This window comes from Trematomus bernacchii, unplaced genomic scaffold (assembly GCF_902827165.1).
Source record: "Trematomus bernacchii unplaced genomic scaffold, fTreBer1.1, whole genome shotgun sequence".
In the NCBI taxonomy this organism is placed as follows: domain Eukaryota; kingdom Metazoa; phylum Chordata; class Actinopteri; order Perciformes; family Nototheniidae; genus Trematomus; species Trematomus bernacchii.
This window is the reverse complement of record NW_022987469.1, coordinates 1,976,384-1,989,418: the sequence shown is the minus strand read 5'-3', so window position 1 is coordinate 1,989,418 and position 13,035 is coordinate 1,976,384. Positions and strand designations below refer to the sequence as shown.

Sequence of the window (13,035 nt, the reverse complement as noted above, 5' to 3'; positions counted from 1 at the left end):
CACCACCGCTAAGCTAAAGGTGGCTTATGTTCTGCGTAATGACGTTTGGATTCTGATTTAGTCACTTTTTATGACACATATATGCTCAGACATTAACCAGTGGGGTATTTACTGAAGTATTTTATGTTGTTAAATGAAATGTTAAAATCTCTCTAGCTTGTGTTATCCCTCTTATATTAGGCCTCTAAAACCAAAACAAGTGCAGAAAAAACATTGACTTGAGACGAGTGAACCCAAAGTGATTGAATGCTAACTCATTTTGGGGTTTTAGGACTCATTACTGCAGCTCTCTATGGACAGATTGTATTGTACCTTCATCAATAGAATGGATGGAGACCCTAAACTCATGTACACCTTTGTATTTCCTTCAATGACCGATATAGCACTCAGTTTTGAAATATATCAATCTTATTTATTTATAATAATTCATTCTATTCAGAGTCACCTTTCAAAGCACCCAAGGACACCTATGTCGGTAGTTTATTGTTAAGGTTTCATCCTTTGCCTGGAGGGAAAACAACAGACCAATATTCAAAATGTCAGCACATGTTGGCACAGGAAAAGGCTGTTTACCAGATCCAGACTAACTTACATAATAAATGGTGGTTTTACAGGTCAGAGTTTACCGGTGTACATTTGTGAATTGTGTTACTACGTCTACTGATTTTTCAAAATGCGCCTTAAAAACAACTGAAATATTGAAATCGTTTTAATTCCCCATTGTTGCTGATTTAAAATGTGATCATTGATGGTTTGGAACAACAGAAGATATTCGTGTTAATGTTTTGCAGTTTCTATAATGTCTAGGTGGTGGTTGCGTGACTGGTTTTGCAAAATGTCTAGGTAGGTGCTGAACGGTGATGCCGTCAAAGATAAGAACTAACACCCAGTAATAAGTCAAATAAGAATATAACCCAAAAGAAAAAGACTAATGAGATGAGTTCCCACACTTACTGGAGTAAAAGGTATTTTCACTACTGACTGCAGGACTGTGACACCTAACCCCAAACCCAATAATGTTGAATAACTGCAACTAAACTGAGTTCCTAATGCATGCTTAAGTAAACATGAATTCAGCAGCTTAGAAAATAGTCAAAATAAGTCATGAGTTAAATGACATAAAGTTAATACATTTATAAGCACGCATCTTGTATCATGTCCTTTCAGTGAATACAGTCATTTATCGTGCCAAAGTTGTGCAAAGTCATAATTTGCTTTATGAAATCAGTTTATATCACATATTAGGAGCTAAGTATGGAATTAAGACGCAGTGTTTGCTAACAGTTCAAAAAATAAAGGTTGAAGACAAACTTATGGAATGAAATGATCATTTGAGGACAGAAGGATTTACTGCTCAAATTAACTCTATGAACCCCTCAACACGTGGAAGTGTTTGTGTGTCAAATCTAACCATCAGTGCAGCTCTCAGCAAAATGCCTAAAATGTTACTTTTATTCTTTTCTATTTAGTCCGTGACAAAAAAGATATGGCATTGGACGCAGTGGATCACAAAGACCAGGATGGATCTTTTGATTACCAGTAAGTATAAAACCCAACTTTGTTTAAATGCTTCCCTTTGAAATGATTGGAAGTTAACTTGAAAGTCTGTAAATGTACTTGGTTGTATGATTATTGAGTAGGAGTGCCACGTCTTATCTTTAATACTGTGTGAAGATTATGGTACTAATTAAAATACAGAGGTATTTGAGTCAGTTCAGGCAATGGCGTGTGTGTTTACTGAAACGCATGTTTAAAGGTTACATAGGTTAGCTTAATAAAACAAGCAAAGATTCAGTATGGCTCTGAACAGAAGATCATTACTGAGTCTTAAACCAACAAAATCACAAAGACCTGCTATTTATTGAAACTGCAGGAAACCTTAGATGTCTCACTGTAAATGAAAACCTTGTTTTGAATATTCTTATTGGCATGGTGTCCATATCAAGGTGGCTCTAGTTATTATAGCAGATAGAGATCTTTTGAACGATGGCCGAGACTCAGCTCAAAGACTTTGTCCTTTAGAAAGCCCTCTATTACTGGGGCCAGCTCAGCATTGTGAGCAGTAGGTCATGTGAGCAGTAGGTCATGTGACCAGAGGAGGGTTTCATCTGAGAAATCCAGATCAAAGTTGTAATAATAAAGCCGTTTCAGAGCACAGAAGTGCCAGGCATGGTGCTTACTGCATGTTTGGTAATGAATAATGCTAAACATGGCTCCTTCCATCACTAAGGCAGATACATTTGAAAACACATTTTTTCCACACAGAAGAGTGAAGCTTTTCAAAATAGCTCTGTAGATACATTTGAAAAAGATGCTCTCATGTATGGAACTTTTAATAAGTAGCTTGTGTTGTAATAAACATAAAGGTCCTAACGCAGCTGCTGCCCAGGAAATACTGTTAGCTTTAATACGCAGGAAGCTTCTAGGACCTGTGGTGACCCTGTACTGTGGCGACACTGAAACAATACAAATGGATTAGAGAGAAAGTCAAAGGCAACAGAAGTGACAGAACAGCAATGTCTGTCACACAACTGTATTTCTATGAATCATTATTCAACATCTGCCGTTCCAAAGCAATTTTTTGTTTGCTAATTTAGGGTTAGGGTTAGGGTTGGAGTTAGGATTATCACAGAAAGCAAGTTGTAGAGTTGACAACTGTTTGACATTTTTAGAGTGTTTTCTACACACAGTTCCTTAACCTAGTTTTATGTTAAGAAGGCAATTGTGTTCGTATACTGCTAATTACTGAACATGTGCAGTAGGGTTTTTTCGGAATTGTGACAATATAGTATATTGTGTACAGTTTGTGTAAGTGATGTGTCTTTTGCTCCTTCCAGGTCCTACTGATCTCTTCTTTATGAAGAATGAGTCTGTTTTTTCTGTATCCGTCCACTCTGACTAAAAACTTTTCAATTTAACCTGCCTTCTAAATCTCAGATACTACCACTACATGTTCTCACTCAGCCGTGTGAGAGTGACACAAGCTTGTATCTTTTATTGTAGACACCGTGGAATAAGACAAGGCCTCTGAATCTTAATGACAAGTTGACAGTATGAACCGAACAGCTTCGGGCAATGGCTTATCATTGTGAAGCTATGCTCTGATGCAGGTTGTTTTGAATAAAAGCATTATATAAAATAGCATTATTTCATTGACAAAACACACTGAAAAAACGTAATCGTTGACTTTAATCAAACGTATTATAATACATTTGATTAAAGTCAATGTTTCAGTTTTTTCAGAGCAGTGCGTCTGGTGGCACTGAAATTCCAAAGATGGATCAGATGAGGGTTCAGTGAACCTTAGAAAGAGGCACAATCCGTTTCTGCTATCATCTGAGCGCTGCTGTGCCTAACACTGATGAATCCCTCTCCAGTGTGGGGGCCCCTGCCTGTTATCTAATCAATAATTACTCTAAATCACATTAACACCCAGCCCGTCTCTCACACTCAAGGTCTTTGCTTTACTCAGCCCTCAGCACCCAGCTTCCAGCTCTGTGTGTGTTGTGTGTGTTTGTGTGTTTTTGTGTGCATGCAGTATTTACATGCATGTTTCATGTGGAGCTCCTTCCTCCCTCTCTCTATCTCTTCACTTCCTCTCTCTTGCTGTCTCCCCTGTTTCCTCTCGACTCGACCCTCTCTCTCCCCCATGCTGAAACGGGTCATCTGTCCCTGACAGGAATGAAAATGAAAATGAAAACGAAAACGAGAACGAGAACGAGAACAGGTACTTTGGTTTTGGCACGGCATCTCTCTTGGCCTGTGCATGTCGAGGGGAGCAGGTGTTCCCCTGAGCTGGGGGGAACGTGGGCTGGATAATGTGCAGCTTATTTGGGGAGACCCCCCCAATCTGCCTGATAATGCATCGCTGGCTCTTTGGCCAGCCTGCAAAGAGTGCACAGATTTCATTCATGAAATATATCTGGCCTGCATTTGTCTCAAAAGCAATATGTATACCCTGTGATGGATGGAGGACTCGTCATATGATGCAGCGAACCCGCAGTGATGAAATATGATTAGAGAGATGACAGCAGTGCTCGCCTCTGGTTCCTTATGGGTGTCAAACTGTCGATCAAATCGTCAAGCAAACTATATAACCTTCGTGTTTGTTTGAGGCCAGGGCTCCCACGAAATCAATGAGGTTGACTAATATGTTTTCCCTTTTAGAATTGCTTCCTCGTCTCAGTAGAGATGCTGTAACACTTAAAGTGAGTGAACACAATAAACCCAAAACACATCAGAGATTATGGAGGTATGTCTTTGAACTGAGAACAATGCAACATACTTGACCACAAAAAGCAAAAGATCAAATCAATCAAGCATTTAAAACAATTTGCATCAGATAGGAAAAAAAGCATATCAGTGAGTTTTAAAAAGACTTGGGAACCTGAGCATTAAAGGCTTACACATAAACAGTGACCTGTTTGATCAGTTCAGTGTGCTCGCTTCTCTCTGTACACATTTTCTGTCAGCTTCCAGTCTTCATGTTAAGCTAAGCTCAACAGACATGAGATTCACGCTGACCTTAATGAAGTCCTGTTATAGATACAAATTGTATTTTTCAAAAGGCTGAACTATCCCTTAAGTGAAGAGAAATGCATTAAGTTACCAGGTGATTTGTTTGTGGACAAAATAACAAGCTGCAGGTCTGATCAGAGCCACAGCCCTTCCTCTCTGCGGTTGGAACAAAGCTCTTTAGTTTGCATGGTCAAACCTTGAGACAGGCTTTCATGTTTTACACTTCAAACTGAAACATGCTCTATACTAACAGATTCATCCCAACATATCCTCCATCACCCTGGTGATACTTATACTGCTTTCATTGCCTACCTTTGGAATACAAAAATAAAATGATTACACAGTGAATTCACTGAAGAGCAGGATGAAAGGCAACTATCCTTTTAGGTAAGATGCATCAAACAAAACCTTTCAGGGCTGTATAAAAGATCTGAACTAAATATATCTTGGTTCTGCCCTGAGCTCTAAAACAACCACATGTGGAGAGAACATTAGCACTCAAACCTCAATTAAAACACACAGAGCACACACACCGCCCCCTGCCTTCCAGTAAAACGTTTCATTGTTGTGAAAGGCTCCAAGCTGCTTTCATCGAGCTCAATATTGGAGCAATAATAATCAATTCATCTTAATATAACATTGCTGCTGTTACAGAAGTCTTCGTCCCTATAACCACATCATGAGTCAGCTGTTCTGCAGTAACTGAGACGTGATCCCAGAGAGCAGCCTGACACTATAGGTCTGACCCTTCAGTGCTCTAACATGTGTTCACCCTTCTAGAGTTCATTACAATGTTTCCCTCTGCCGGCCGACATTTACAAATCAACGCAGGTGCATGGGGCGATGGAATCTATTTGTGTTGTAGTGGGGGCCGGGAGGCAGGGAGATGTTTGGCACAGTTTGACACCCTTAAGGAAGTGATTTAGGCAACAAACAAGTGGAGAAAACATTTGGAGGAGAAAAGATTAAACCAACATTTCAAAGATCTAACCAACTTTAAAATCTAGAAATGACTTCAAAGTAAAAACCCTATGAAGTACATTTCTTCTACGCATAGCTTCTCTTGTTCTCTCAATCTTGTTTGGCATCCTGTCTTCTAGTTTTAATGTGCAGCACAAGAGCAAAACATCAATATGTCACAGTTTTATCCCGCATGAAACAAATGAGCGTGCTCTAGTGTAGTTGTTTAGAAATCAATCCGATGTATTATAACCTGGGGTTTCATTTGTGTTGTTGGCCATCAGTGATGTACACACCAGGCAACATTGGTAAAAAGGGTCGAGAATCACTCAGCCCATCATACAGGTTGTAAACACTTTTTATTGAGACAACAAATGTGAACAATAGGATTAATCATTAATTGAACCCACTTACTGATTCCACACATTTATTTTCTTGTAATGAAGTATTATACGTAACATATTGAGAGATACGCTTGATTTCAGTTTTACCCTATTCATTTAGTGTTTTAGATCAACGGTTGGCTTGGTCCCGTCCCAGCCCTGTTGTCAGACAAGAACATAGAGATTGTGTGGTTGTACACCACGGATGATGTGGCGCTTAATCGCACAATGGCATCCTGGGCTGCCACAATCCGTGTGACTGCTGGGGTTACCTGCCACGCCAAACTTAGTTTTTTGTGAATTCCCTCTATCTGAACAGCTGGTGCCTACAGTGTTGTTATAGCTGGTAGCAATTGATGGCCAGAACCACACAAATAAGACCCAAGTTGTAAAAGGAGGAAAAAGATGGCCCTGACACATGCTATGCTGCCCCAAAGCTCAAACCTTTGTTTTGGTTTCATGCCATTAGGATTATGACAATTGAAATGTATTAACTGCCACCCTAAAAGACATATACATGTTAATGTTGTCCCTTTTCAGTTTTACAGTAGTATATCTGTGTATGTCACATGTCTGTTGTCCATCTGTCATGACTGTATTTCTGTTCTACCCTTCCCACTTTATGTCTGTGCCCTTTGTCTCTTTTTTATTTTCTCATTGGTCCAAAGGTCTCTTGAAAGGTAGGACAGGAGAAGAGTCTCCCCCTGAGTCCTCCTAACCTGCTCTAATATGATCTGCTGATTTGCTGTGCATTTTAATTTATTAATGTCTGTTAGAGCCATTCCAATGTGTTATCATCCGACTGAACTTGATCTATCAACGAAAAGCATTCCAAAGCATAGTTAATCCAATAATGGATCATATAAAACTAGTTGATGATTTGTATTGTCAACGACTTTCAAACTCTATATTTATGTTAATCTGTGTCATTTTCCTGGGATTTCATGAACGCTGAAAGTGGGCGCTTTTACTTTCTATTTTGGAAGGTTATTCACCCACTCCCATCCTACTCCACCCATCTTTGCTCTTAAAGTCACCTAATCAGATAATAGAATCCTTCCCGACTCTTTCATTCTGAAAACATTTCCAAGTCACTTTATAACAGTGTGTGCGGTAAGCAAGCTTGGCAAATGGGTTCAGGGAAAGCGGTTTAAAAATGTCCCTTCCTATTGACCAGATGTATTTGATTAGCTGTGAGAGAGGTTATCTGGAAGTGTTTCAGTGGCACTGGTACAGACAGAAGCACACTCAAAGGATATGAAAAGACAGAAAGACTTTGTAGCTGCCAGCACACTGGACTGTGTATAACAGGCATCTTTAGTGGCATAAGCTTTCTCCCTTAACAAACGTGGCAGTGCGTGACACATTTCTGCTGGTTCTATAGCGCTATGCTTCTGTCGTTTGACGTGTTAACAGACAGCCTAAGCTGCTAAAAGATTTGGGTTAAATAGAAAGGGATTGTCTTAACTAATTAACATTCTAAATGATTTTAAGATGACGTTCTTACCCTCCCACCCACTTTATGCTCAACTCCCACTCTCTTCACCTTTTCATCTCTTCACCTTGTCAGATGTCCGCATGTGTTCAGACAGCGTCCGTAGTTCTACTTTCTGCTAACGGCCTCTCGCTCTACTCTGAACGTTTTTATGTGGATTTATATAACAAATACTGGATGTGGGTTGAATTAGCTAGATTCTAAGTTTGTCAGAATGTGATTGGTCCATTTGTACTTAAACACAGGTATGGTTTCTAAAATGTGATGTCTGTGGTTCCCGAAGTGTTTCCGCATGGAGCATGATGAATCTGAGAAGCTTCAGTGTACATTCGGTTCTGTTCCCCCATGGGAATCTGGATAGTTAATATGATAACCATAATATGCTATAAGCAGACCTGAGCGGAAAAAAGAAATAGAAAAGGAGAAATGTTTCACTTCTGCATCCTTAAGTGCATTTCCTGCTGTTATGCTACTGACCTGATCTGAAAAGAAAAGCTAATGCTAGCCTGTAGCTCTTACTTCCTGTGCATGACGTTCTCTTCCCCTAAAGTCAGAGTGAGGAGCCATCTGTAGTCAGCTCTACAGATGAGGTGCAAATGAATTCTACTGCTTGGATCTCATGTCAGAATATGGCCACATTTAGCATGTGTATGCACATTTCTTGTTTGAATCTTTACCACAGTATTTATGTCTTTGAATCACTCCTGTCTCCTACCAAATTCTGTATGTTCACTCATTCACTTTGCCAAATATCTTGTAGGTAATATTTTCACTGGCACTGTGTTTTCCAGTCGAGGAAGTGTGTTTTAAATATTTTGTACAGAAGTCACAGCGTATCTTAGATAATACAGCGTTGTTAGGCTTAGGGATTAGGTAAGGAAATATGAAACAGTAAACAGTTTGATAAAGAGAAAAATAACTATATCCTGGCAATCGCATTTCAAATAAAACAAATTGGTGGAAGCTAGATTTCTATGAACAGAATTTCTAGGAGACAGGGTTGCTTGTAAAACAAATATGTATAATGTTCTCTAAAATACTCTTTACATTTGACAACAACAAGCATCTTTGATATAAAATACAAACGCAGCTATCTTGTTAAATGGTAGGTTTGGATTTTCTGAGCTCTATCTTGATACAGTACTCACACACCAGTAGTATGACGCTCTGTGGTCTTTATGGTTAGGAGGAATAAATACAGAGACACGTCCACATTACCAACACCATGTGCGTACTGTATTTTGATAGATTTTAAATCATTCAAACCTATCCTTTAAAGAAAATATGGAAAAGAAATGAATTGTATAAATCTGAATTATAGTCAGAGTGACCTGAACATACAGTCACTTCAGTAAGAGTTTGAAAAGCTGAAAATATAAAGTTAACATCATTTCTTTACCTGCAACCCCCATAACCTTTCACTTTCCCCTCTAACCTGTGCCGACGGGATGACCGGGTCTCCACTTCCTGCTCACACCATGACAACTTCCTGCTTCCATTTTAACTTTGAACTCTGCTTCACCTTTACAGCAGCGACGAGGACAACAAGCCTCTGCAGGGCAGCCAGACGTCTCTGGACGGCAACGTGAAGGAGAGCGACGACAGCCTAGTGGACTACGGAGAGGGCGGCGATGGCCAGTTCAACGAGGACGGCTCTTTCATTGGCCAGTACACGGTGAAGAAGGACAAGGACGAAACGGAGGGCAACGAGAGCTCTGAGGCCACCTCGCCCGTCAACGCCATCTACTCGCTGGCGTAGCGCCGTAGAACCACCCGGGGGACGCGGTGGCACCCTCTGATTTCAGGGTGTTACCACAAACCACAACACAATACACCAGACACAAACACACACACGTGAATATATTAATATATGAAACACATTAAACACAGAAGGGACGCAGCGGCCTGTCTGGAGACTGCAGGCTTCCCTCTGCAGTATCGGGGGAACAGGAGTGGAATCAGACCACAAGCCTCTATTCTAGTTTCCAGCTGGAAGAAATGGACCCACTGGAGGTGACGTTGGGACAAAGAGGACTGTGCTCGTTTTCCTCTGCTCCGCCTGCCCCTACACAGACTTGGGAGCAGCCTTCAGCACGTGGAGGCATTGACAAGCGTTCTTTAAAGATTTGACCTTGGTTGGTTTCTGCTCCAAACATTTTCAGCGTCCCTGCTCTCCTTCCTGATTCGCCCCTCAAAAACCTCTGTGAAGCATCCCAGTAAAGTACACACACGAGGTCCCTTACGCACACACGTCCTGTAACATATCAGCTTCTAACCATCAAACTCAACAGGATGCCCGCAGATATGTTTATCATATTGATATTTACGCAATGAAAGAGTTTAGTTTTTCCACAGCTGGTAGACGAGTCATTAATTCTTAATGAGTGCTGTATACAGTCCTGGCACACATTTTAGTGCCCTGCAAAACTATGCACTATCACCTCCTTCATAACATTTTGGGTTTGATCTGGTTAGTAAAAGTACACGTTTTGGGTTTCTTTTTTACCACTTGCAAACTAAATCACATGCTTTTATTCACTTTGCCTTGTTCGATGGAGTAGACATGTTTTTCTTACCTCTAATCCAATATTGTAGTGCAGATGTTCAAAATGGCCGCCACAAGAAAAGCTATTTCTGCCACAAGCACCAAGCTCTGCTAAAGTATGTTGTTAATGAATCCCTTTTTTTTAAGAATGACTATTTTGGAGCATGGCAGTAGCTTAGTGCAAGGAGGCAAACGAGAGGAAAGTTAGTTTTGCCTGAGAAAAACGGTAGACCACAACCGAGTCAATCCCCTAGTTAGCATGCATGCTAACTCTGCATTCATGTCACATGGGGACAACTGTCGGCTGACAGTGACCATGTTTCTGTTTTTATTTCGGCTTTGGTTGACCATTTGCTACACACAGTACTTTTTAAAGTAATTTTGCACCAAACAAGACATTGCAATGTCAACGCTAATAATAAAACAAGTTACAATTGCTTTTTATTTATTTATAAATATTCCAAATTACCTATATTAATATTTGTAACATTTACACCTTCATTCTGGAAGTTTAGGGCCCAAATCGCAAAGATCCCAATGACTTTTTATTACGTGTAAGCCAAGTCATGTTTTCAAGTTGGACGCTTAAATGTACTTTTACCCAATGGGACATGAATGCAGCTTGAGAGCCAGGAATCCTTGAGGTGTGTTCAGACTACATGTTTGCCTTTGATTCATTTTACCATATGTATGGATTGTGTTTTGTTTTTCATGCTTTTGGCATTCTGAGTTTATTTGCCTTAAAAAGCCATTTAAAAAACATTAGAGTAACATGCACTGACCTGCAGTTCTCTTTGTTACTCCAGACCTTTTTGTTTATGAATTGGAGTCATTAAGCCTAAAAATAGACACAACGTTTTGCTGGATGACACGTTTGGATTATTTAATTTGTGCATTGATTTTGTATTCAATCACACCACCTCTGAAATGTCAGTCTGAACCCACCTTTACACAGGAATCCAATAATCTTTCCCTCCCTCTAGTTTTTTTAACTCGATTATTTTGTCAATCATTACCGATAAAAAAGGCACTAGGGCAAGAATACTTGAATTTACAGCATGAAAATATATACATTAAATTCACAGCCACCGTTGAGATGAAACGTATCCACTAGTTTTTTAGTTTTTGCTGAGGAAGAAAGAAAAAAGAAAAGAAGTATGTACACTCAGTATTTCACTTGCCAACAACCATGTTTGTCCTTCTGTTAGCTCACTGATGGACTGACTTTATTTTCTACTAAACGTTCACTGAGTGCTTCTCAATTCACCTCATCATGTCGGCACTCAGACTTAGTTACAACAGCACTATTAAACCTCCGATGCTAAATCAAAAGATCTTAACAGCAGTTAGCGACTGCAGTTCACTTTTTATTTTAAATATTTATTTTATATTTCTATTTATTACATTATGTGGATAGTATTAATATAAGTCCTTAATTTAATTAATTGTTATATACATATTTCTTACCAACTTATTTTGTTGTTTCACACTCGAAATAGCCAGAATAAAGATGTCTCCTGAATCTGTTATTGTTCATGAGAAGCATAAACACAACTGTATGTTTCAGATATGTGTGTCAGCTGGCTTTCCAACATGAGAATACCTGTCATGGTTGTTGTTAATCTGTCATTGTGCTGCTCTTCTCGTACTCATGTTGTATTACAGTTACTCTGTGTTTTACTTCAGATGTATGTACCTTAACCTTCCCACCACACAGTTATTATTTATTTGACATATATTCTGTACATGTAGGTCCTGATCTCTTATATTTGTAAATATATAAAAGTCGATTCCCCCAAAAAATGCTTTATCCGAAAAGGAAACTAAAAGTCACAAATGTGTATCCAGCAAGCAAATGTGACAGGTGCAACTTGGTGTGTCACGCACCTCTGTAAAGTAGCTTTGACTAACGTTTGCACTCTGAAAAAAAGTAACAAGAATCATCCTCCACTCAATGTTGCCCTTTGCGTTGTGATGTACGGTGCTGACTGTGGCCGGTTATCAGTCAATCGTTTGATGATGGTTTGGGTTGTATATTGTGAGGAATATGTTAGATTCTGTAAGATGTAAATAAGACAGAAGTGCTCCAGAGTTGTAGCACAGTTTTAGTAGGCCTAAAAAGAACATTGCTGAGGTATTAGATCACACTCCCCTGCTTGAAACCGTTTTACATTGGTCATCTCTCTGAGGCCGCAGACTCCCTCTCACCTTTACAGCCTGTTGTTGCTTCACTGGTCCCCTTTCAGATGCCTCCTCAATGACTGAAGGTTACACTGAAGAAAGTGAAACGTTGACTTTAATTAAATGTATTATGTCAACAGATTTCACATAACTGGATTAGGCTAGTAGAAAGCAATAATATTAAGTTGAAATGAAAAACATTGGTTCAACTTCATATTATTGCTTTCAACTAACCTAATACCAATACATTTAATTGAAGTCAACGTTTCAGTTTTTTCAGTGTAGAGGGTAAAAAGAAAACAATATATATAAATATTTACAGGGCCGTGCCTGGCCAACTTGAGGCCCCACGCAAAGTTAGATGATGAGGCCCTCTGTTTCGCGAGCGTCGACGGGGGGACGGGGGGGTGCTAGTGGAGCCTCGCAGCGGCAACACCGTGCCGCGCCACACTAATTGCGCCGCATAAACGCATAGGTGCGCCGCATTTGCGGCTCAGTTGAGGCTCCCTCCGCAAGAAGAGGCCCCCTCTCCGCAAGAAGAGGCCCCCTCCTCAAGAAGAGGCCCCCTCCGCAAGAAGAGGCCCCCTCCGCGAGGTGCGGCCCCCACGCAGTCTGCGTGAACTTCCAGTGGAGTCATTATTTGTATCTGTAGTGGCTTAACATTAGTCAACTTATCCTAAATAAGTTGTCAATAAGTTGTCAATTTAAACAATTAAATGGTCATGGCCCACAATCAATTCAACCTTTTTTAAGAAGTCTGCGGTTCTTGGCTCCTTTAGAGGGGTCTTGTTAGAACAGACATTGTGGATCCATTAGGTCATATTCATTTTCAGACTTTGAAGGAGAAGGTCCCTAAAACGGAACATGTGTCCCGGTGCGTTTATCCAACCCAGTTCAGATTGAACCACACTAGCCTCCCTGGCTCTGCGTGTGATGGACATAAAAAGAGGACC

The 13,035-nt window shown here is 40.1% G+C and overlaps 1 protein-coding gene across 1 annotated transcript in view; it reads left to right on the top strand.

The window, feature by feature from the left end:
• The window catches only part of nfasca (neurofascin homolog (chicken) a), a 101,620-nt gene extending 89,344 nt beyond the window's left edge, over positions 1-12,276 (top strand). Inside the window, exons 34-36 of the mRNA XM_034144330.1 lie at positions 808-843; positions 1,470-1,539; positions 8,887-12,276. Of these exons, the coding sequence (XP_034000221.1) occupies positions 808-843; positions 1,470-1,539; positions 8,887-9,115 (335 nt within the window). The 3' untranslated portion in view covers positions 9,116-12,276. The remainder of the gene's footprint in view (positions 1-807; positions 844-1,469; positions 1,540-8,886) is intronic.
• The last annotated feature ends 759 nt before the right edge of the window (positions 12,277-13,035 follow it).